The 25,342-nt window shown below is 41.3% G+C and overlaps 1 protein-coding gene across 1 annotated transcript in view; it reads left to right on the top strand.

The window, feature by feature from the left end:
- LOC121952402 (FERM domain-containing protein 4B-like) overlaps nt 1-17,050 on the top strand; it is a 29,963-nt gene extending 12,913 nt beyond the window's left edge. The window contains exons 9-23 of the mRNA XM_042499059.1: nt 95-152; nt 801-887; nt 7,883-7,959; nt 8,512-8,650; nt 10,301-10,442; nt 10,542-10,675; nt 10,760-10,876; nt 11,705-11,933; nt 12,107-12,163; nt 12,265-12,400; nt 13,000-13,164; nt 14,325-15,085; nt 15,819-15,954; nt 16,317-16,543; nt 16,908-17,050. Of these exons, the coding sequence (XP_042354993.1) occupies nt 95-152; nt 801-887; nt 7,883-7,959; nt 8,512-8,650; nt 10,301-10,442; nt 10,542-10,675; nt 10,760-10,876; nt 11,705-11,933; nt 12,107-12,163; nt 12,265-12,400; nt 13,000-13,164; nt 14,325-15,085; nt 15,819-15,954; nt 16,317-16,543; nt 16,908-16,969 (2,527 nt within the window). The 3' untranslated portion in view covers nt 16,970-17,050. The remainder of the gene's footprint in view (nt 1-94; nt 153-800; nt 888-7,882; nt 7,960-8,511; nt 8,651-10,300; nt 10,443-10,541; nt 10,676-10,759; nt 10,877-11,704; nt 11,934-12,106; nt 12,164-12,264; nt 12,401-12,999; nt 13,165-14,324; nt 15,086-15,818; nt 15,955-16,316; nt 16,544-16,907) is intronic.
- The last annotated feature ends 8,292 nt before the right edge of the window (nt 17,051-25,342 follow it).

The following is a 25,342-nucleotide window of genomic DNA, read 5'->3' as shown; positions in this document are numbered from 1 at the left end:
AATCCCGCTCTGTCTGTTGAACAACAGCCACCGTTTGACAGTGATGAAGTGGAAATGGCAGTATTCCTGTTAACCTGTCCCTCTTTCTCTGAAGGTATCTGGCCCTGGTGGAGTCCCTGCCGACATACGGAGTCCATTATTACCCAGTGAAGGTAACAGTGGTGCCCTGAGTCATAAAGCAGCTTAACCTTTGAACAAGCTTCTGTCAACATGCTGTCTTCATTTTCTCCATCTAATCTGACACATCGATCTAAACTCTATTCACTTAACTCTTTAACATTTTTGTTTGATGCTTAAATCTTGGATGCTTTTTCTTCTCATATCTGTGCTGCGGCTAAAACAGCAACTCATGTATGTTACTGTATGAAGACACAGGAGTAAACTTTGCCTGCTTAAGTGGGGGAAGACAAGAACTGGTTTAGTCCAAACTTTCACCTTATATAATTCAAAATAATTAAGTCAGAATCCAGTCAGTCATCACATATGAACTTTAGCCTTTTTAAAGTGATTCCTCCAACTTTCCCCACTTTTACTTGCATCTTAACTTTCTCCAACCAAATCTTATTAAATCAAGGTGTCTCAGGAGATCAAACAGTGGCATTAAAATGACTCAGTCAGCCTTGCAGGAATTTTAAGGCCTACAGTGTATTTGATCTCGTCTTGTGTTGCTATTGCTTTGAGCCTAATGGGGTAATTGCTTTGGTAACAGGCCTTTTTTTTTCAAACGCCCACCAATAAAGCTACTTCTAATGAGTGGTGTTGCTCTGTGTGTGTGTGTGCGTGTGCGTGCTTTCATGCAGGACAAACAAGGAATACCGTGGTGGCTGGGAGTCAGCTACAAAGGCATCGGCCAGTATGATCTGCAGGATAAACTGAAGCCCAGAAAGGTAGGTTGACCTCTTTTTACAGCTACTCTGGTGGGCAAAACTGGGAGCTGCTTCAGGTCATTAAAAAAGGGAAACCAAAAGACAGAGAGGATAGACTCAAGACACTAGTTAGCCAGTTAGCGCAATAAAAACACAACCTGATGTTGAAAGGTGGATGAAGGATGTTTACTGTGCTCTACCGGATGATAAAACAGACAACTTTTTCGAACTTTTTCTGCTAAAGGCTAAAAAAAAGAATCTTACCAAATATAGCAAGTTTGTTTTGATCTTTCATTATGACTTGAGTCATTTGTTCGATTTTCCCACTTCTGTTTCTCTTCATGTGCACCAAGCTGAACTGCCAATCAGAGTAATTTCTTTTATTAACTGTCTCTAGTGTGTCTGGCGCTGATATAACATGCTGATTTGACCAAAACACAACAGACAAGGTTTAACTAGTGCCAACAGTGCAGGACATGGGGCAAAAACAAGGGTGACAGACGCTCACCAACAGACGGACATTGACCAACAGCCAACTGTCGGATTGGTATGTCAGGGTCCCAAAGTATATGGTATTGCATTGTACAAATTTTGAAGCCTCCTGGGACCCACTTGGGGTTTGGGCTTTATAAATAAACTTCGCCAGGTTTTCTAACAGTGACATTTAAAACTCAAACCAGTGAAACACGCTTTAAAAAAGAAAAAAGTTATTTGCTTTTACCTTTTTGAAGAATGTACTATTGCAAACATACTTATTTTGCAAGTGGAAAACACAGCTTTCATCACTGTGCCTCTTGTTAACTGGTTAATGATCTATCCACACTGTAAACAGGCGTAATGAGACCCGGTTTCCCATGTCAGTCAGGAGAAAGAGGAAGACAGATGGGGAAAATATTTTGGAGTATCAGTATGCGCTGTGTGCAGTCAAGGCTGTAGGTGTAAAGCAAATACAGTACACTAAAGCAACAGAGCAGTGAATAAAAGTCACAGGGTTAGCAACAGTTCAACTTGTAAAGTTCAAATTGCAAAATGCTTAAATACTTACGCAGTAAGCATAAAATAGTAATAAAAATTAAATTATGTAAACCAAGTGTCAAAAGTGCGCAATAAACTTTCATTTTACTTTGAACTTACTTCAGGCAGAATCAATAAAACAAAATCTGACGCAACCAGGCCTTTCACGTTATTAAATTATAATATGATGCATGGACATGACCATGATCATTTTGCTGTCGATATTGTCAGCTGTGTTTGTATGCATGTTGGTTTACATAAGAATGTCACCAACAATTTAGCTGAAATGATGTCCGAATAAGTACTCTCTGTACAAAAACGTACTGCTTCTGTACTACAGCAGTGTTTGAGTTTGTGCTTTTGTCTGTGATAACCCTCCTCTTTGTTTGAGAAGTGTTATGTGATAGTGTCCCAGCCTAGTTTTTCCCTGCTGGCTTATTGCATTAGACTCGTCATAGCTGTTGTTACATGGCACGAACCTGTTGACATAGCAGGGTGTGCTGTTACACCGAGGCATTAATGGGCACAGCCTCAGTACGTCTCTCCCCGACCCTCGTGGAGGATGTTGTAATTATGGTTCCCTGTGGGAAGCAGCAGGCCTCTGGGACTTGGGTTGGCGCTCTGCCAGGCGGGCGGGTGGATGGGCATTTGGAAGTGGGGACAGCAACAAGGGTGTTGGGGTGCAGAGAGGGTTCAAAACTCCAACTCAGTCACATAAAAAACCTCACAAGAGTTTGCTGCTGTGGGGGAAAGTGTTGCCTTTTTAAATGACCTTTTTGTTTCTCTTGCTGATAATTGGAATTGTATGGCTGCTTTCCCTTTGCCTTGGAGGGAGTCCTCTATATCTAGTGAATATAGATAGTGTTTCCTGCCTCAGCTCACAGCCCCTGTATTCAACCCAGCCCATCCCTCGCTGCCCTTTAACTAGCCCCTCTCAGCAGGCTGCATTCATTATGGTAATCTATGTGTGTGAGTCTTGGAGGGAACACAATTGATCTGACAATACAAAACAGCTATCTGTGCAGGGGGCTGGGGGTTGGATTTAGAGGTAATGGCAGGTCAGCAGATGTGTAGTTTTGTTTAAAAATATATTTTTATTTTGAAGTTCTGTAAAAATCATTGAAAGACGCTGCAGTAGCTTAACCTCACATTATCTTCTCTGCATACATGCCAGTTACATCACTCCATATTTAATAGCCTGGAACTCAAAAGCCCAACTTTCCCTGCTGTATTTAGGAAAACTGGCACTTTTTGTTTATGTGAATACTCCATTACCTGAAGAAGCAGTGTATGGAAGTATGCACTGCACTGTAAATAAGAAAACAAGTTGACTTTAATATAAAAAAAATGCCCTTTGCCTTGAAATATATCTAAGTGTTAAGTTCTATGGAAGTTTAGTCATATTTATTGATTTTGTGAAGTTGTTGCTACTTAAAAATGACAAGTTTAATTAAATCAATCGCTCCAACTTTTAGCAACTTCAGTAAGTTTACTGTGCTATTTATCTGTATTCTCCTGGTTGCAACTACTCAATCATATTTTTATTTTCTTAAAAATGTTAACAAAACAGAACCTGCAGATCTCATAACTTCATCATTGGCAAAATCCTTTGTGTGGTGATCAAGTTAAGCCAGACTAACTCAGTTTACTAAAGTTGATAACACTTAGAGAGAACAAGGTAATTTCAATTTCATTTTTAAGTTACAAGAACTTCACAAAGTTAAGTAAATACAGCTTAATTATTAATAAACTTAAACATTATATGTAAACATGAATAAAGATTAATATTATACAAAGGCTAGAAAAATGTGTCTCCAGGACAAACTCTCAAGACTGGAACAGATGGCAAGTCAATACTTAATTCTTCCTGAATTAAACCTTCTCTGCCTCTCTTCCTCTCTCTGTGTCAGTCAGATGTGCTCCCAGTGGGTAATGGGACACTCTTGAAGACCACATGCTGGTCCACATGTATGATGAGCCAGCAGAACCAAAATAAATCCCCAGTTTATTATGGGTAGCAGTGTCAGTGGGTGATAATGGCACGATATGAGAGACCTGCAGGAACTGCTGTGTCTAAGCTAAAAGAGAGAGAAGAGTTAATGAAAACTGAATCGTTCCTGTTCCCATTCACTTTCATTTTGATTAAACTCTCTCAGCCATAAAAGATAAATTAAAGATTCTTCCGGTGTCTTCTTCTTGTTAAAATTTAACAATGTATAAGTAGTGCGTCACGCTGTGGAAAGGTACAGTGTTGCCAGCCAGATCTAGTTGACGTGTTATGCAAAGGGTGGGGCAGATCTTTTTCTGTCTGGGCGTGTGAGTCAGAGCCTTTTACACATTTTTCATCCATGTATGATTTTGCGGACTCGTGGCCCTGGGTTCCTCGGGTTGTGGGTGTAAGCTGGATCTGAACAGTCTGATCCCATCTGAAACCACAGGCATTTCTGGCTGACTTCCACCTGCCTGTAATGAAGTGTTTGGCAAAAACAAGCGAGATTTAAATACTAAAGATAGAAGATACAGAAATTCTGTGCAGTCAAATCGTGAGTGTACTGTTAGACTGGGGTGTTTCCTGGTTTCTGAAAATGGGTTACTTCTTTACGGAGGAGGTGTGTTGATGAGTCACTGTATGACAGGAATTCCAGTGTGCAGAATGATATCTTGGGCTGCTAGCAGACAACACTAGTGAATCATTTTCAAGGAAAATGATGCAGAAACTAGAAAAAAAATATCTATATACACTACAGTCATATCTGGAGTTGTTTTTAGTAACATGACCCAAGCAAGGTCAAGTTAAACAGTGATAGAAGTGGATCCCAAAGCTAATTTTGACACTGAAGAGGTTGTAAATCACATTTATACACAGATAATGGAGCACAGCCTTATAATTATGAGCCTGCTCAGCATTCACAAGACAAGGAACTAAATAAAAAATTCAGCCTGCATGGTGCTCTTTAAAAGTACTGCTTGCGGTCTTGTGATTGTAGAGATTGAGGTGTGTCAGCATCCTTGAAATATTTTGGCAGCGGTCCATCAGCAGTCACAGGAGAGTCCTCTGTTAGTTTCATCAATGTGCTGCCACACAGGTGTGGAGTTTCTGTAACAGCAGGAACAATCCAGTGAAGTGTGGGCTTATTGCTAAACCTTCGTTATCTGTTGTTACAGTGTAAATTGATGCTAATGATAGTGTCTAGAAGGTGTGAATTGGGGTCCCCTTTACAGTTGTATGAGCTTTTTTGAAGTGTACTGCTGGGTGGTTCCCATTGTTATTTAAGTACCATGCTCTTCATTTCACTGGTACACTGACTAGAGCCCTTATTACACAGAGATCGTGCTTCAGGGCTGCTGCTTAGTCTGTTCTTCATGCCTCCTTTACATGTTTACACAGAACCAAACATTGCTGTCATCATGTTGCTTCAGCGTTTGAGTTTCAATCAGCATTGCCCAACCAAAAGACGCATATGGATGTAACTTTTAATGCAACAGCATCAGCCTCTTGTGTGACATGTAACATATGTTTTGGTAGGGATTTCTAAACAATAATATTAACATGTCAATAACAATAATTTTATCATCTCTATTATGTGGTGGCTAATCTTGTTTTCTGCTCTGAGGGCAAGGAGCTCCCAAATCTTATTGTTTTCTCAATTCACAAATATTAACAGCCGCCGTTTTTTTTCTTCTTTTTTTTTTTTGAGCTAGCCGCTAACAGCTAACAGCTAACAGCTGCTTTTTAAGTCTCCCCCGCCGTGGGTCGTGCATATAACATGCCATAAAATCACCACTCCCGTCCTGCCTTTGGTCCCGTCCTACTGCCGTCATGTTTTACACAGACCTTGTTTAGTGTCTGTTACTATCTCCTGTCCTGGCTCAGAGGCAAAACAACTCTGTCCCCCCCTTTCCGCAATCATTGCTATATACAGAATGGTGAGGCAGCATAATGGCGTGACATCCCCACCTTGAACAGGCAGTGTAAAAGTAGCTCATGCCAACAATTATAAAGACAATATTGTCGTACTTGGATAAGAAAATAAAGCTTTGGCATTCAGTGTTTTCATGGATATTGAAGTGTTTCCTGCAGAATTACATTGTATGTTTGGCGGTAGAGTGACCTAGCAAAAATAGTAAAGTTTGACCTTTACTGCATCTGGAGTTCTGCTGCTCTGTCTGTCTGCGCTCCGAGAGTGTGGTACAATGAATGACCAAACGGTATATATTTTCCAGCTCCAAAATTATAAAGTAAATACGTGGCAGCAGATGTTTTAATCGTGGCAGGCTGCCACAAATAAATGACTGTGTTGGAAAACCTGTAATAGCAGTATAGCTTAAAGTTAAAAAAAATAAAAAATCAAACAAAATGGAAGCTACTTGTGAAAGTGTTTGAATAGATTGAACATGAAGCTTTAAAATCTGAGGTGTGGTGCTTGTTGGCCATTGTTAGTAAAAAAAAAAAAAAAAGTTTCTTTTTGCCTGGTTGAGTGGGCTGACAGAGTGCTCCCTTGCTACATAAAAGCAAAGGGAGCCCTTGCTATTAATGATTAGACCATAGTAACAGATTCCTGACATGTTTGCCCTGGTAGGGGAGATGGTTATAGTAGATTCAGCCTCACAGCAGTGCTCTGTGTGGTATTCACAATATGAAAAGCAGAGCAACTTCCCAGATGGAAGCGTCGTATTCAAAGTCCGTGCAGGATTGATCACATGTCTGCGAGTGCCAGGAAGTGGAGCAGAGATAAAATGTCTTCAAACAAGGAAAAACCTAGCCTTGCAAATAGTTGCAAACAACCTGCTCATCTGGTCTGACTAAAAAGGAAGTGAGCTGTGTAGGAGAGGGAGAGAGAGCAGAGCAGTGCAGAGCCTTGAAGGCAGCTGGAGGTGTCTGTGATGATGTATCTGTGATGTCAGAGGAGGGGGGGTGGTTAAAGGGGCGTGTACAGCTCAGCTGAAACTCTTGCAACACCTATCTGGCTCCCTGAGAACAGACAAGAGCGAGTATTGTTCAAGGAAGCTCTAGCCCTGTGGGAAACTCAAAGTCAAAGGATTCAGTACAGACCCAGGAGATTTGATAAGAGCAAAAATACCCTTCACGGTAAGCCTTTCATTGTGTCCAACTATTACCTGTTCAGCTGCTTCAAATAGTCAATGGGTTATGTTTTCTCTTTGTGCGCCTCTAAATGTAGCCTTTAGTGAGGTACTATGTCATTTTGCGAGCCATGGTGTTGTAAAGGAAGATGTGTAATGTGCTGTAGTTGGTTTGTGGGGTGTAATATGCGCTCAGCAAATATGTTTGTCCTAGCGGGAAGGGAGATGTGTCAGCTTATTGTGATTTCTTCCCGCAGTTTCTCTCCGGGTGCAAGTTTTTTTATATGTGTTTGTGGTTACTTTTTAGGATGGTATCAGGTAAAACAGCGTTTATAAATGTTCTCCTACATTAATCTCAGCCCCACTGTTATGCAGTGTCTGTTCTTTCCTCCAAAACAAGAGCGGGGGAGAGTTGTTCTCAGGCAAGTGGCTCTAAATCTGTTTAGTGATCCCAGTATCAGTGGAGCAGATGTTTCATTCTGACACAGAGAAGTCCTGCCTCTGAAATGAGAAACTGGCCTGCCGCCTAGCACCATTCTGCTCCCTGCAGTTGCAGCAGCATTGTAATTGCTCCTGTGTTAGCTCCAATTCCTACACCTGACTGGCTGGCCCCGCTGAGCCCCATTCACAGCTTCAGCTGGTATGTTGTTTCTGCTAATGTTGCAAGTTAACCAGAACAAAATGGTGCTAAAAGGCCTGCTGCTGTGGCTGAAACAAAGCGGGTTGGGAAGCTTCTACCTTTTCCGAGTAAACCGATGTGCGTTTTACTGCCTTTGCGTGTCAAATGACGTTTCTGTTTATGTAGTGCAAATCTACTTTTTAATCAATAGTCCTGTGTTGGCTTGTGTACTCAGTGATGTGTAATGTCTCCCTCCCCCTCCCCTCCCCCTCTTTCTGCCAAACTGTCTCTCTCTCTGCAGCTCTATCAGTGGAAGCAGTTAGAGAATTTGTATTTCCGCGAGAAGAAATTTGCAGTAGAAGTGAACGACCCACACAGGTCAGAGAAACGGACAAAGTGCTTAATCTATCTGAACTAATCTTAATAGGTGCTTTCCCTGTTTTTTGAAGTGTTCCCATTTTAGCTGCTGATTGCCTCTGATGTCCTTATCCCACACCTTACACACTGTGAAGGGCATCTGCAGCCACCGGCCCATTTAGGGCACCATGTTAATAGTTAGAGCTTGTCTGTGAAATGAGTGTTTTCCTGCTGTTTAATGGCCTTTTTATTATTGTAAGGTTGTTCTAAGGCTTCTGCCTCTCTCACTGGCTTTAATGTGGCTCTCTAAGCTGTTATTAAATCCCACTGTCTGTTTTCAAAATGAGTTTGATGTCGCTGCTCGTCTGCTTTAGCTTATTATTACACAAACACCCACAAATTTAATTGGAAAAAGATTTCTAAGAACTCATTTCTTATCTTTGCCTAACACATCTTTTTTTAATCTTAATTAAAGCCTAGTTTATTTCCCATCAGCTGTTTGTATTGCTGTCGAACAGATTTGCTTGTTGGATCAGCACAAGGACTGAATGTTTGTCTTGTTCTCTTCTACAGAAGAACAGTGACCAAGCGAACTTTCGGGCAGACTGGGCTGGTTATCCACACATGGTATGCCAGCCACTCTCTGATTAAAACCATCTGGGTGATGGCCATCAGTCAACACCAGTTCTATCTGGACAGGAAGCAAAGCAAAGTGAGTGTATGTCTGTTTTCTCGTCACTTCTCTCAACTTTGGTCACATTCCCTGCCAATACAAATGTAGAAACAGTCCAGTAATCTAAATCTTGACCTGTATAGAGAGACCCTGCCTCATATCGAGTGACCTGCATAGGTGAGACACCTGCAGATCAGGGCTGGGTGGGAGTGTGTGTGTACATGTGTGCATGCTTGTGTGTGTGTGTGTTCTGGAGAGGTCACATTGCTGCTGGAGGAGTACATAATTGGCTGATGTGCACAATGTGCTTGTGTTCTTCAGTGATCAGTTTGTCAAGTAACGACCCGATTATGAAGTTAATTCAGGTTGATGATATATATTATCAGTTTAATGTTTTTACCAAAATAAGACTTTAGGCAGCTTAAAAAACACTGAAGCTGTCTTTCTCTTTTAAAAGGTTATTGTGCAAGTGTGACAGCATGTCGTAGTAATGAGTGGTCATCATGTGATGCACTGCCTGATGTGTGCCCCATGCCTGTGAATCATGTAAAAGCTTGAGAAAGAGATATGGCAGGCTTTAAATAGGCCTGGTGCTGATTTAAGGAAATTGTTGCATCGTTAGTTAACAATAATTATTTTTAACCAGAAAAACAGGCGGTTCAGAAGCCCAAAGGAATACTTCACCCCCCAAAATGATTATTTCTATATTAATTACTTACCATGTGTTATGTTGAATTTGTGAAAAAAAAACATTGTTTGACTTGCATTCCTCCAAAGAATCCAAAAAAGTAGTAAATCCTTGACAAATTAGAGTAAAGTGAGTCTGCATGTAAGAACAGCAAAACTATAGAAAAACATTTGCACAAATTCAAGGTGACACAGGGTGACATTTTATATTGACATACAAATGATCATTTGGGAGTTGAATAATTCTTTTAGATTAAAAAAATCACAGGAGTTTGTCACTGCTGAGTGAGTGAAATATTTTTATTAGTGGATTTGGTAGGCAGAATGATATAGTGGTAGTAGGTGTGCCTATTATTAAGTCTATTTTTGCCTTGGCTGTGGCTTAAAAGGAAACATATCACATTCAAAGTAAACTACAATTTGCCATATAAGATGTGAAGTGTTTAGTTTGGAAGGGATACATATTCTTTATGACTGCATTGTTAAGAATAAATAGGAAAAGGCACAGTGTGTTCACAGCGGAGGTCCTTGTGCGAGCGATACCTTTAAGACACACTCTTGATCCATGTGTTGTGTTTATGAAGCATATTTGCTGAGCATGGGGGCTATTATACAGTATGAGCAGTGTGTGATGTGCAGTTAGTGTTGGAGATGGATGAGTGTGTGTGTGTGTGTGTGTGTGTGTGTGTGTGTGTGTGTGTGTGTGTGTGTGTGCGTGTGCGTGTGCGTGTGCGTGTGTGTGTGTGTGTCTGCAGTCAAATGAGGTTATTCAGCCACTGTCTCCCTCAAAGGCAGATGGTGTGTCAGTGCTCATCCAGGAATAGAGCACACGCTGATTGATGAGAGAGCAGTGCGCTTGGAGTACCGAGCATGCAAATGGAGCTGCCACTATCACAGTGCGCTATCATTAAAATGAAGTACTCACAATCCCTTCCTAACCACTCTTTTCCCTCCTCCTCGTCCCTGTTTCCTCCTCCTAACTGTCTCTTCTTTCCTCTGCAGTCAAAGATGACCACGACCAGGAGTACAGGAGACATTGCCATGGACCTGACAGAGATCTGCGCTCCACGGATCACTAAACTCTCCAGCATCGAGAGCAGAGACCAGCTTATCATGGCCAGCAACGGAAGCCTCATTTCAGCCGGTAAACAGAGAGTTAATCAGCTAATGGCTTCCACATTAGAGTGATGAGTGATGATTTATTGCTATAATTTGTATTTAATCTGACGTGCGCTTACTCCAGGTTCTGCTGACTCTGAAGTCAGCGAGGAACAGAAGAAAGAAAAAGTGGCGGAGTTGAAAAAGAAAGAAAAGGACCTTCAAGACACACTGACGCGGAAACTCGAGGAACTGAAGAAAATCTGCATGAGAGAAGCTGTGAGTGTCTCTCTCTTTCTGTGACTTTCCAGTGATATTTTAAAACATTTTCAGCTGACTGTTGATTGTTGTTCTCATTTGCAGGAGCTTACTGGCAGATTGCCTAAAGAATATCCCTTAGCCACAGGTGAGAAGGCTCCTCACGTACGCCGCCGCGTTGGGACGGCCTTCAAGCTGGATGACATGTTCCCCTATGATGAGGTTAGTGTAGCAGGTGTAGTGTGATGTTTTTGTTGTGTAATTTAGCATGTTGTTGAAACACAGTTGTTACGCCACTGTGTTTATCTGGAGCTCATTTAGATCATTTGACTTGTTGGAATGAGGATTCATAGTTTAGTATGTGTTTTGAGACTCACTATGTAATGCTTTGAGTGTTTTAGCTCAGTGATACTCAACTTATGGCCTGCAGGTGACATCTGACCCCTGATAGGGTGCCAGGTGGCCCCCAAATCATTATTTAACTCACATTAAAAATAAAGTGATTCACACTGGGAATTGCTTTTGCACTTATAGTATACATAAGGTGCCAGAATGCAAAAAACAAAGTAAAGTTTTTTTTATCAAAAAAAAGTTCCAGTGGAGGATCCCCTGCACCCCCTGATAGAGGACCTAGCTAAGCCCCTAATGTCCTAAAATACTAGAAACGTCCTACAATCCGAGAAGCGTTCCAAAACCCTAGAAGTGTCCTAAAATCTCAGAAATGTTCTACAATCTTAGAAACGTCCTAAAATTCTAGAAACAGATATGAGGCTGCTGCGACTGGCCCCTGGCCTCATGTCATTTTGCAAAATTGGCTCCCAAGCAAAGCAAGTGAATTGGGAAAATAAATATGACTTAGGGTATGAATATAAATGTGAACTTGTGAAATGTGAATGTGAACTAAAAGTGACTGTTTTTAGATCAATTCCATATTGTGTCTTGGAGATGTTTGAAGTCCGTGACTTTATTTAGAGCTCTGCTGCTGACAGGAACTATCTTTACTTTTGGGAAATTCCCCGTTAACTGTGCGTGTCGTGATTTTCCCTGCAGGACCCACATCTAAGGAATCTGGAGAGCAGATTCGCCTTGCAGCAAAAGATAGTGGAAGCAGCCATCAAGTTGTCCAACGAGGGCGACCTCTGCAAGACGGTGAAGAAAAAGAGGAGAAACAACTGTCTGGACGCGATGAGGAAGCTGGAGGAGATTGAGAGGGAGATCAACGCCTACAGGATCAAGAAAGGGAAGAAACCTACCCAGAGAGCGTCACTGATCTTAGCAGGTAGATGTCAACAACAACCGCAGTTCAAACTCTTGATAGGCTGGAAAATCAAAGCTTGAAATTCATGGGATTATTTTTGACAAGATGTAAATAATTGAAAAGTCTGTCACTTTCTTTGAAAAGTGGAATATCAGAGGCGTCTCTGAGGACCATTTTCTCTCTTCTGTCACCAGATGATGTCAACCCTTCAGACCTCAGCTCTCTATCTGACAGTCTCACTCTGGATGATGGTAAGTGCCCAGACAAAAGCTGTGCTCACTGTGCTTTTGTTCACTCCTTGCTCCATGCATTTTAGATCATTTTTAACTAAACAATCACTTTCATCTCCCAGATGATGAGCTCACTTCCCAGAGGCAGCGCTCCAGATCAGTCCAGTATTCCCCAAGACCGCACCATGCAGAAACACTGGACATCCACTACAACAATGACAGACGGGCCTCTGCCAATGACCAGCATGCAGACAGCAGGTATACAGCTGACATTAATATTTGAATATCCAGTGTGTTTCTGACAGTTGTTTTTTTCGATGCCTTGCACATGCAGCTAGTACAGACCTGCAGAGTCGACCCAGAGCTACATTCCTGCAGTCACCTCCTCCCTCCTTCTCCTGCCTCTCCAACAATCTCCCCCTTATCAGCCAAATGCAATGGCTTTAAAAATAGATGGAAATGAACATGTTGCTGCCTGTGAAGGAGCAGGCAACAATTCAAAGCTGAGGGGAAAAGGGACAGGAAAGTGGGCCTGGAAACTTTGTTTTAATGGCAGCTACTTCACGTCTGTTTACAAAATTATTCTGGTTATGTGTGAAGCCCTCAGCTTCAGAGATTTAATCTTGTTTTAAAGAGTCATAATGGTTGCTGTTGCATGAAAAGAATGATCATTGGACTATGTAATGGCAGTCATTCCGGTGTAAGTGATGACCAGAGTGCTGCATTCAAGCAAGATTTTTTTTTCCTCCTTTAGTGTCTGGAGAAAATGAATAGAGGGTAGAGGTGTTAGTCTCAATCAGAAGCTCAGCCCAAAAGAGGGGAATGCCCTGCAAACACTGTTCTTGTTTGTGTTCCAGATTAAATTACAGCCAAGTCCAGGAATCACTCCACTACAGTCACCGCGATGCCTTATCAAGCCACAGCAGCCCATTTAAACCGGCTTCCAGACAGCCACGTGACGCCCGCAGCATGCCCCCCACCCCTGTGCTCACCCGCAATGCCTACAGCAGCACCCAGCTCAGGTAGGACCCAACTTCATCTGTGTATTTCCCATGTTTTCACATTTTACTCTCACACATCTTCCTCAACAAGAGCTGTTAGAGCCAGTTACACTGATACTGATCATGCTGTGCAAGCAACCTGGATGTGCACTTGTGCTGTGGTCAACAAATCTCTGCAAAAACACTTTGCTGATATATAAATTAAGAAGAAAACAGAGCTGCAACAATTAATCAATGAAATGTCAAGTATTACATTAATCATCGAAAAATTTGAATGATTTTATTAATGGATTTAAGTAATTGTTTTTAGACTAAAAGGTCAAAGTTCTCTGATTCATAATTCTTAAATGTGGATGATATTGGTTTCTTTACTCTTCTATGACAATTAACTGAATATCTTTGGGTTGTGAACGAAATAAGACATTGTAGGACATCATATTGGGCTTTGGGAAACAGTGACTGACTTTTTTTCATTCATTCATTTTAAAGACCCAACAACGAATCGATTAATCAAGATAATAATCAAAAGATTAGGTTGTGTGTTAAGCTGTGTTTTCCACAGAATTAGAATCTATGTGTGACACTAGCTGGCAAGAAGGGGGAGGATTTTCTCCCCTTTTCACCATAATATATTCCCTCGCAGCACAGGCAGAACTCGTCATGAGTTATTTTCTTCCACAGCAGCAGTTTAAGGAGTTTGAGTCGAGGGGTGCATAATTGATCTGTCCATCCAGTCAGTCACTTTTAGAACCAGTGCAGTGAACAATCATGTTTTACTTTAACTGACCCTGTCGTTCTGCTGCTTCTTCTGTCCTCAGAGTGCGCTCTCTCTCTCTCTCTCTCTCTCTCTATCTATATATATATATATATATATATATATATATATATATATATATATATTTATATGTACTCCAGTAGTGTTATATATCCAGTAGTGCTCCTATTGAAAGGTCCAGCTCCAGATATATAAAATCAACAAATGGCGGCAAATGTTTTAATCTTGGCCGGCCGCCATAAATAAATGAATGTGTGAGAGACCCTGTTCAATAATGAAAATAATAGTTGCAGCCCTAAAAAAACAGCATGTAGGAACACATGGACAGATCTGAAGAAAATTGGATTCTTTCCATATTTGTTTAAAGGAGAACAGGTTTTAAAATTTGTGTTTTTTTCACTTGTAGATCAGAGGATGCTCCACAACATCTGCGCCAGCGCAGCGGCAGTCTGGAGTCCCAGTCTCAGCTCCTGACAGAGAACGAACTTACCGTGCCAACATTCACCTTCTCCCCAGCCCGACGCAGCAACAGCACTGAGGTCCTCGATGACGGCTCCTCCTACACAAGCCAGTCCAGCGTTGAGTACAGCGCCCCCGGTAACCACACCCACAGGCGCAGAGCTCGCGGCCGCCACAGAAAAGACATGTACGCCAACACAGGCAGCATGCCTAACCTGGCTCAGCCAGACACCCGCTGCTACGCCTACCAGCCACGGGCCAGACCCACCACGACAGCCTACTATGTGACAGGTTATCCCAGCTACGCAGAACCTGAGCCTTACTCCAACGGAGTCTACATGTACGAAAACGAAATGGAGGGACACTACAACGTCAATCCTTCATATCACCACGCCACGGCTGCTTATCACAGTCACGACATGCACAGTCACTACAGTAACGATGAAATAGACGGCATGTCACAGAACCCGTACGCCACGCTGCGGCCACCCAGGAACCGCCAGGTGCCCCGCAGCAACGAGCAGGTCGGCAAGAACATCCAGAAGGCTTTGGTGGCTGAACACCTGAGAGGATGGTACCATCGCAACGCCGCACACAAACAGGCGGCATACAACTACGACTACGACAGAGGCTCCCAGCAGAGCCTGGGCTACCAGACCATGCCCTCACCCTACAGCCACAACAACAGGAACATTGCCTACTCCTCAGGTTAGACTGCTGCACCGTGTATTACGCCCAGGCCACACTGCTTACGTGAGCAGAGCATGATAGCAACCTTACGGAACATCTGCAGCCTGCACACTAGTGATGTCCGCACTGGCAGCATTGTTGCTGCAGCGCTGCTGCAGAGCTTCAGACTGTTAAAAGTACTGCATTTCCAAAATTAAAAGCACATACTTCACTCATTTAGGAAGTTGTGTACGCTCCTGAATGTCAACAAGACGGTCTTGTAAATGTTTCACAGTAAAATGCCTTTTGTCAACATCTTAAGGGATTCTGTTGACAGAGATGTTGCTTTTATACTAAAAAAGGGAAAAGGGATGATTGAGTAAAACAGATATATTTGTATTTCTTCATGTCTCAGGATGTCTTTCAGGTGATATAGAGTCAAAATAATTATGAAAAGACCATTTTCACCATCTATTTTTGCTGAAAACTGTGTGTGTCACACAGAAAAAAACAAGTGTGTTGCTGCTGAGCAGCAGCCAAGTAGCGCCTGAACATGGCTGCTCATGCCGACAGTGTGGTTGCACTTAACTGTTTACAAGGATGCTGAAATTTAAAAAAAAAAAAAAAAAAAACACATCCAGTTCCGGGATGCACATGCAGGCAGTATGGCTCAGGCGCTACAGCTTCTAGTGCATTATGTTGTTGACCGTGGTCTCACATGTAGGTGGGTCAGCTGCTGACTTGTACTGTTTTTCATTGTTTTTTTCTCCAGTGTCCTCGGTGTCCTCCAGTGCAAACTGGCACAGCCACATGAGTGGTGGTGCTATGTCGGAATACAACATGCCCATGCACGCGCCGCAGTCCTACTCCTACACTACCACCCCCTACAGCCACTCCGCCCACAACAGGTGAGAAAAAAAACTTGGCCTCAACTCAGCTCCTTATCCAATAAGTCACTCACTGATCCTCCTTATCCCCAGGGCTAAGCGCTACTGTTTAATTACCTAGAATGGATGCTGCAGAACATATAAGCTGCTGTTTTGTTTAGTTATCCCTGACACGCAACAATACTGTGGACTGACGTGTAGCTAATGTTACCTTTTCTTCAACTTCACCCTTAAGTTAAGAAATAAGAGAACTGCCATCAGCTTAGATGACAGTGTGGTGTAGCAGTAGGATTATAGGATCTGTGCAGCCAGCAGTTGGTTCTTCCTCAGAGCTTAAGACTGCTCTCCTCCTTAACTGTCCACTGGCCCCTGCTCTCTTATAGATATGGCGCCTCCCAGCTTTTAAAGGGCTCCTGGCACAGCCCTGATGGCCAGAGGCGCTGTGCCTTTTTCCCCGCTAGTTCTTCCTCCTCCACTTCCTCCCTGCCCTCCTCTTCCTTCCCCTCCTCCTCCTTTTCCCCGGGTGTTCGGGTCAGGCAGGTGGCCTCCAGCCCTGCGCAGCCACAATCCTCCAGAGGGCACAGGCACAGTAAGGTGTCCTTTACTAAAGGTAGCTCATAGTAAGTAACAGCGCCGGCCGGAGCCTGTGCTTCTGCTTCTTTCAGTTTGTGTGCACCATGACTCCTTAGTCTGCTTGTCGATGTTTTGAAGTGCATTTTTGAGATGTTTGATATGTCATTGTTATGTATGAGAAGGTAACTGCATGGCTTCTTCAAAAAAAAAAAACAAACATGGCTGCTCTACTTCCTCCTCCAGCTGGCATATTGTCATCCAGTGGTCACATTTCTCTGCAGTGTGCCTCGCCATTGTTTGTTTTTCCTCTGCTGTTTGCCTTCCTCTCGGCCCACACAGAGGTTCCCTGCCCATGTGCTGCCACTCACCCCTGACCTTTGCCCCCCCCCTCTCATGCGCAGATGTCCCCCAGAGTTTCAGTGGCGGAGCTGTGATAGGATGGCGTGCCCTGTGGGGCCTTTAGAGAGGCGCGGTGCTGTTGCCTTTGCTACTGACCAGGAAAAATTAACCCCCTCCCCCCCCAGTAATCAGTCACAGCACAGAAGAAAGGGTGAGAGACGAGAACGTAAAAACTTGCCCACATGGTTATCATGGTGATGGTGAAAGCTCCAAATCATTTCATGTCACTCTGCGTGATTTTGGCTGTTTATTCTGGGTGTGTTGTGGTGGTGGGGGAGCACTCGTGTGGCAGAGGAAGAAAATGTGACCGCTGAATATTGTCGCATTTGAAAGCTATTCGCGTGTGTGTATAATGTTTGTGTGCATCTGCTGTTTTGTTGGGTGAGAATGTTTGACCCTGGGTTTACTGACATTAGTGAGCCTGAAACACACGAGGTAACTCAATATATGAATGAGCCTGTATATAACTGCTATTAACATGCGTCTTGGGTGATTGGATTAAGTGTTACCACATATCTTTTGAAATGTAAACGCTAGGGGTTTGCGATACATTAAATATATTCTTTGTATTAACCAACTGTTGACAAGTAGCTTCAAGCTCACAGCAAACACATCACCAATTTCAATTAGCCGTTTGCTTCAAAATAAAAGCGTCAGTGGCTCCTCTTTGATTTATCTAATTATAACAGTATTTTGTTTAATTTTATTATAACAATACTTCTTTTATTATAACATTATTTTAGAGCAGTACTTTATTTAACTGTTAGAAATGTACTTCTTTTATATTTATTACAACAGTACTTCATTTAACTTGATTATATCAATACTCCATATAATTATCACAGTTCATTGTTTAATTTTATTGTTAAAATACTTAATTTAACTTAATTGTCACTGTAGTCACTTTCGTAGTCTTCTAGTTTAGAGGAGGTTTTGAAATATTGATATACATATCATGAATCGCAGTGTAGCATAAACTATCACAATGTTATTTTGAAGCCATATCGCCCAGTCCGAGTAAACGCTGATGCGTCCCCGACAAGGATAACGTCATCAGTGCAGGAGGCGGTGGTAGTTCTGGTGACAGCGCGACACAGCGCAACACTTGATAACTTGCCCATTTTAGGATGAGTTGGACAAAAGGATGTGTTGAATTCTGCTTACAGTGATATCTCCAGCTGTGCCATCACAGCTGCTAACATGCTTGCAAGCATCTTGGGAGAGTGTAGACCTAATAACTGTGACTTTCTAACATAAGTAATGCAGACAGTGACAGAATTTAAACAAATGTGGTCAGCCAGAGATTTACTGTATGATAGGCAGAGGTCTGAACAGCAATATGTCTCTGTTGTCCACGTGTGTTCAGATCACCTAAACGCATGTTAATACCAGGTGTAAACAGGCTCAATGTCTCTTGTATTTCTTCCAGTTTAGTTTCTAGATCTCAGCACAACAAAGCTGAAATATGACGGGATGCTTTTGACAGCCCACGGTCAAATCATTCTGAACTCATGGTTAACCCGTCTGAAGCTACGTCCAATATGCCATCCTGTCTAATGTGTTTCAATGTTGTGTGTTTGACACAGATCCTACATAGACGTCAGCCAAATGGACTCTCACACCAGTAACCAAATGCACACTAACCTGGAGCCGGAGGACCAGATTTACTGGCACGAGGACTCAAAACCTGGAACAATAGTGTAGTTGCCTGTGTGTCATGGTGCTGTATGAATTTGTCACCTTGACAAGGTGTCACTGTGCCTTAGACTGCACTTACCTGTTTTTCAAGAGGATCCAAAGAATGAAGGAACTTTGCCTCTGTGGGATTCAGCGCGTAAGGGAAATTCTCTCACATTCGCCAAAATGACCCACAACCTCGATTTAAACCTTAACAAAAAAAACCCACGGAGCGTCTTCATGTCTGGATTGCGAGTGTTTGTGGTGATGGCACTTATGCACTGAAACTATACCAGGACCTGCTGTGGACTGTGCGGTATAGCCAAAGGGAACTAAACCGTGTTTCTCTGTAGAGACGCAAGGACGAGGACGTCTCTGCGAGCAGATACTGAGCCGTGATGAACAACACTCTGCCACACACACGTACAAACACTGTAACCATGAAGGATTGGACAAAGATTGATAAGGACATTATCGAAATGAAGGATTGAACTCATTAAAAATGAGTCTCAGAGATGGCTACTTCCTAGAACATTCTGCAGTCACCAGTTTTATCACAGCGTAGCTCGGAACTACCACACTGTGCTCCGGTTTGTCATCTACAAAGTATTCAATATGTCTCACTGTCAGTACTTACAATACAACTGAGCCAAGTACTTCTGTCACCATTTGAGTATTACTGGAAGTCACCAACTTTGATATCACTGCCACATCTGCAGGAAGACAGAAGATCCACTTTTGTTTTGTTATATTTGAACATGGTTATTTTATCCATGCTGGAAATCATGGACTGGTGCTCCCAATTTCTCTCAAGAGAATGAAGCTGTATGTAAATGTTGGTATTGTAAATACACTGGTTCCGTCTTTTTTTTTTTTTTTTTTTAGAGCATTTTTATGTATTTGAAAAGCATGTAATATATAGTAAGCAATTGTTGTTAAGCTGGTTCTTAGTAATTTGTATAATTGCATCTGTTTGAATAAAAAAAAATCAGCATTTGAATTAGTTCAGTTTGCAGATCATATTTATTGATAAGAATAGTAGAAGGGATGCGCCGATTTATTGGTCGAAAATCGCTATCAGTTGATATTCCCCTTGTTGACTGCCATCACCTGATAATAAGGTAAAATAAGGTCAGATTTACCTATGCAGTGGTCAGTGTTTTCCTGTTGTACCACGTGCAGGTTATGAAATGCTCAAAAACATGCAATATGCTGCTATGAGCTTTAAATGAGTGTAAAACGTATATGGTGTTTTTTGAAACAAGTAAAGCTTTTATGTTTTTTTTCAAATTCATTTTACCAATTAATTAAGGAAAGTTCTTACAATTTGCAGCCCTATTCAGGATGCCTTTGGGACAAAGGGACTCAGTAAAGTTGCTATCAGTGAGTCAGGGAACGCACCCTGTTTCCCATGAGAAAGCTGGGAGCAGGCTTCATAGAGTTACATTATGATGCTTTTAAGTTCTGTTAAGTAAAAATGAATATTGAGTGAAAGTAAATTATAATGTTATCATGATGTGTTCACGTGTAATCTTGTGAAATTTAAATTTGGGGGAGAAACTTGGTTGTTCGAAGGAGGAATATGATGTTTTTTACAGCAACATAAAAAAGCTATTAGACAGGAAATTATAATATAGAAAGGCTTTTGAAGCAGTAGCTTTATTTAAAGAGAGTTGTTAAATACATTTATGCTTATTTAAAGATAATGTAATGAAGTTTTTAACCCTTTTAAAACCTGTAAAATTGGTTTGATTTCTTTTGAACACAAACACAAAAAGGCAATGACAAACTGGTAAGAGATGTCCCAAAAAATAGTTTTATTAGAAAATTACCCCCCAAAAGGAAAAAATCGAACAGAAAACTATATTTACAATAATTTAAAAATATATCACAGGGAAAAAATTAAATTAAATATATAAAATAACTTTATATTAGGCATCCTTTTATGCGATTTTCTTTTGCTTATTTTCAGGTCATTTTTTTTTTCTTTTTTTTAAACTTTTTTTTCAAATCTTTTGGGCAATGTCTTATTAAATTGCTGATTGTTTCCTCCCCATGCTCTTGAAATAAATCAAACCAATTTACTCAGGCTTCAAAGAATTAAAACAGATCCCTTATTTTTTTTTAAATTATGCAGGTATCTTTGTTTTCCTGGCACAAAAGGTAAAATAAATAACAAAAACAACAAAACAAAAAAAAAAACTTAAGTGCTGGCAATCAGCCAATTTGTTATTTTAAGTATCGGCCCAGAATGTCACATTTGGAGCATCCCTGCTATACAGACTTAAAAACCTCTCAGGGAAACTTCAATCTCATCCATCTGAGTGCAAGAAAACGGGATTTAAACCTAAATCCATTAAATCGGCTAATGGAATGTCTGTTCTGTCTTTTCAATTAATGCAATGGAGTTTTAAAGAAAGTACAGTGTCACCACTCACAGAGGAAAACAACCTCAAGTCTCTCATTTACATTTTATTGCTGCATGAGCAGGCTTTGTCACAATGGCTGAGGACGGCTGTCTTGGTCAACTGAAGCACATAAAATACATTCCCAACATGTAACTGGTCTGCGGTGCATTCAAGGAGGCAGATTATAGTTGGAAAGATAACCGCAGAGTACCGGCTACAGTGCTGTTTTTTGTTGTTTTTTGAGCTTGTAAGAATGCCTGCAGAGCTGCAATCAGTCACGATGAGAGGGAATTCTGAATTTTGCTTTTAGACACGCTCTCCTGCTGCAGAGCTGTGTCGCTCTGCTGCGTGTTCCCACCGCCCGCTGTGTCGCCGAGCTGGTTTTTCTGTGTCCTTATGCCGTAAACCGACCAAACCAGTATTTTAAAGCTGTCACACCCATTATGGGCTATAACCTGTTCTTCTGCCCTCCCCTGTGAATGACAAGCCAGTGTTTATGGCACCCAGCCCTCCCTGTCAGAGAAGTCTGCTGTACACATGTATGCCTCCCCCGCAGATTGTGCTTTAACCCTTCACCTCCTTTCCTTTCCTTCCTTTCTGAGCCGGGACACGTTTCCCACCACAGCACAAGGATCCTGCCTCTGCTTGCCTCTTTATGAAGGCCACAGTTGAGCGGCTCTGCTCCACTCAGAGGAGGTCTCAGACACTTCCAGCTCCTCTGCTTTTTACCCGAGGCGGTGTGAGAGGGGGAGCGCTTTGGATCCAGCTGTCTCCCTCCGTCTCTGCTGCTTCACACCAGCTGCAGCCAGACATCAGGCCGAGCTGCTCCAGCTGACACTCCACTACATAAACAAAAAGGCTCCTGTGTACTTTGCCCTCGTTAAACACACCACACACAAAACTCTGATATGAACAGCAGCTCAGGGCTCAAATCTGAATATGTTTTTGGCATGTTTTGATCCATAACAGTGAATTAAAAAAAGATTTCCAAAAGCTGTCATAAAACATCTGGTCTTGTTTCATTTTTTGATTCCCAAGTCAAAGTTGCTCTAATCAATATTGTAGATGACTGCGGTGGTCAATATCCTACCACTCCTGACATTGCTTCACTTTATGATGTTTCAATTAAATTATTTAAATCAATAGCTTACTATGACGGTATTGTTTTGTAATCTGGAGACCTTAAATTCATTATGTCGCTATCCCAGAAAAACACAGTTTCACTATCTTGAGAAAATGATCCCACTATCTTGGGAAAATTAAAGAAAAAAAAAAGATGTATGTATGGTCACTTAGGGCTTCCGTGTATTTTGGATTTGCGGTCCACAACTTTTTGGTTCAGTTTCACCACTCATTTTTATCCGCAGCAGGCAACTTTTTTTTTTTTTGGAATTGTTGAGAGGACAGAGCTTGCAACCAGCTAATATAAATAGTCACAATTAGAAGGCAGCTTTTTCTAAAAAAAAAAATTGCAATGCATGTTGCAATGTTTTTAGCTGTTTGTTTTTTGTTTTTGCAATGAAATTGCAAGAACAAGTGGAAATCTAAAGAAACAAACCAAGAAAAAATCTGTACTTCTTTTTTAGAATAATTCATTAAACACTGAAGGCTGTTCACAAAATGTAAACGTGTTAGCTTAGAACACCAAGACATAAAACTCACTGCAAGAATCAACTGAATTCATCAGTGACCCACCAGTTGGAAATCACAAATTTAAGGCAACTTTTTTCCAGTGAGTATGAAACCACACAGTTCTATGTTTGTGATTTATACTATGCTAATGTTACCAGTTACCACGCACATTTAATCTAACGTGCATAGATGTTTTCAATATGTGCAACAGATATGGATGCAATACATTATAGTAGTCACAGGGATGTAATTTGTGATTTATCAGCGATTCATTTTTAAGCCATTCTCAAGGTGTGTTTTGCAGTAGAAAAGTGTTTGCCAGAACTGATGACTTTTGTGTGTATTCCACCCAAGTGGCTTTATGTGCTTCTGTTATGGTCAGAGATCCACAGAGATCCAAAATCCAGGTCCCAGGTTTCTTTGCTAATCAGGAGCTATTGTGTGCAGCTGTGATGTTCTCCTCAGCTGCTGCAGTCCGCTGCTGGGAGGTTATACAGGGAGGTTGGCTTTTCTCTGCTCAGTTGGTTGTGTGTCTTCAGAGAGTCAACACCTGCAGTTGGCTTTCTGTGTTTTTTGTTTTGTGTGGAAATCTGAGTTGAGTGTGTGTTGGAAGTGTGATTCTTTATTTGTGTGTTACTTTTGTTTCCCCCCTGTTCACTGACTCCCATTTTACTCTGGTTGTGGGACCTGTTTTTTTAATTTGTCTCTCATTTTGATAGAATCGGTGGATATCTGCGGGGAGTGTCATTCCCACACCACCTTTTAGAAACCAAACAGCCAGATTTAGCTTTCAGCCTTTTGGACATATGCAGTGTTTTGTTAGTTCCCCCAAACTGCAACCCATGTCCTTCAGGTGTTGTTTTCTGGGACAACTTTCATAGAAATGGATTCCTGCCTTTAACGCTGTACCAAGGTTTTATTAGAATTTACTTTTAATTTCTTTCTTGAAACAGAAATAACATTCTCAAAGCTCCCGGTGCCAAAATAGCCTTGATATGGTTCAGCATAACACATCAGCCCACCTGGAAAAAGGTCATATCACACCCAAAACAGTTAATTCCTGCTTGAAAACGAAATCATTTTCTCACAGGAAAAGTCATTGCTCCAAAAAAGAAAAATTCTTTAGCATTGTATAAACAATGCTGGTCAAGTTCAAATGTTTAGATGAAAATATCCCTCACATCCAGATTTCACTCTGGGTGTGTTTCTTCATTGACACTGAATGGTTATAGTACTATAGCCTACTAAAATGTTTTTGTCCAGCTATTTGAATGCTTTTGTCTATCAAAATGAAATTTCAACAGTACAAGATTTCACATAACACTTAACACACACACACACACACACACACACTGCCATGGGAATTGTTTCTGTATTTTTATTCACGTAAAGTAACTGCTGTACATCATAGTAAACAGAAACTGCAGACTGCACAATATACTGTAATACAAAAATACATAAATACATAAACAAGGAATATAACATATGGCATACAAAGTAGAGTCACCAGGCCAGGTTCCTTCATGTTCAGAACTTACATCCTGGAGGTGCCGCATAGTGTCGCTTTTAGCAGCTAAAGAGTAAGATATTTCCCTCAGGTGACTGACTATTGCACATAAATTCATAAAGTGGACAATGATAATAATCTAACTACATAATCTAATTTAGCCACAGATTTATAAGGTCATATAAGACAGTGCCCCAGTAATGAGTCCTTAAACCTAGAAATTAGTTAGCATTTCAAGGTTCCCATTTACCTTGTCTCAAAGCCAATGTTTTTTTGGTAGGATCCCTAAAAATAAGTTCTGTGGTTAACACAAGCATTTTTTTCTATGACATCAAATATGTCAGTAAATACCCCACATGCGAACTCTGATGCTTTTGTGCTTAAAAAATGCAGTTGCTAACAAGTGGCTAAGTGAGGCTACAGAACATCAACACACGGAATATGGTTTTATAGCATTGTTATGGTGGCGATGTTAAGTCGTGCAACAATAGTGTAGCTGGTTTAAAGCCTAACATTATCTTTTTACTTCTGCCAATTGCTATTAGGCTTAAAAAATCCTAAAAGTGGCGTTCATTTGTGAAGATTATCTCGCTGAACAAAATGCGTAAATGTTATAAAAATGTGTTTACCACAGAAGTTATTTTCTGCAATAATCCAAAATCCAATGGAAAAATCCCATAGGCTTTTTCACAAGGGAACCAGGGTGACATTAGCTTTCGTGTTAAAAAAAAATGGATAAAAAATGAGTAAAAAACCTTAATGCTGTTTTGAATTAATTTAATTTAAATCAGTTCTGCCACCTGCATTAAGTTATTATGCAGCTGTATGTTTCAGTATTAGCACTGAGAATTTTTGGTTAATTGCAAAAAGGTTTTTGTAGATTTTCAAAGTAAGATATTAAAAAAATAATTTTGGTATCAGCAATGAAACATCATATCAGCACTAGTAATGCATATTTCAAAACAATACCCATAAAGCAGAGCAGTGTCACACATGTCAGCCCCGTCATAGCCAGACTCAGATTAAAGTGACTGTTGTGCCGTGGCCTCTGCAGGATCAGCACACTTACCTTGATCCAGGGAGTAATGGCTCTGACAGGTTATGAGGGGGGAATAGTTGGATTAGCGGGCCGGTCACATGGGCTAACACAGATGACCTTCTATGGAAAAGGCAGTGAAAGCTGCAGGGGTGCACAGGAAGGTTGAGGCGCTTC

The sequence above is a fragment of the Plectropomus leopardus genome, chromosome 2 (genome assembly GCF_008729295.1).
Source record: "Plectropomus leopardus isolate mb chromosome 2, YSFRI_Pleo_2.0, whole genome shotgun sequence".
Classification (NCBI taxonomy): Eukaryota; Metazoa; Chordata; class Actinopteri; order Perciformes; family Serranidae; genus Plectropomus; species Plectropomus leopardus.
The sequence above is the reverse complement of the archived record's forward strand: the minus strand, read 5'-3'. Positions and strand labels throughout refer to the sequence as shown.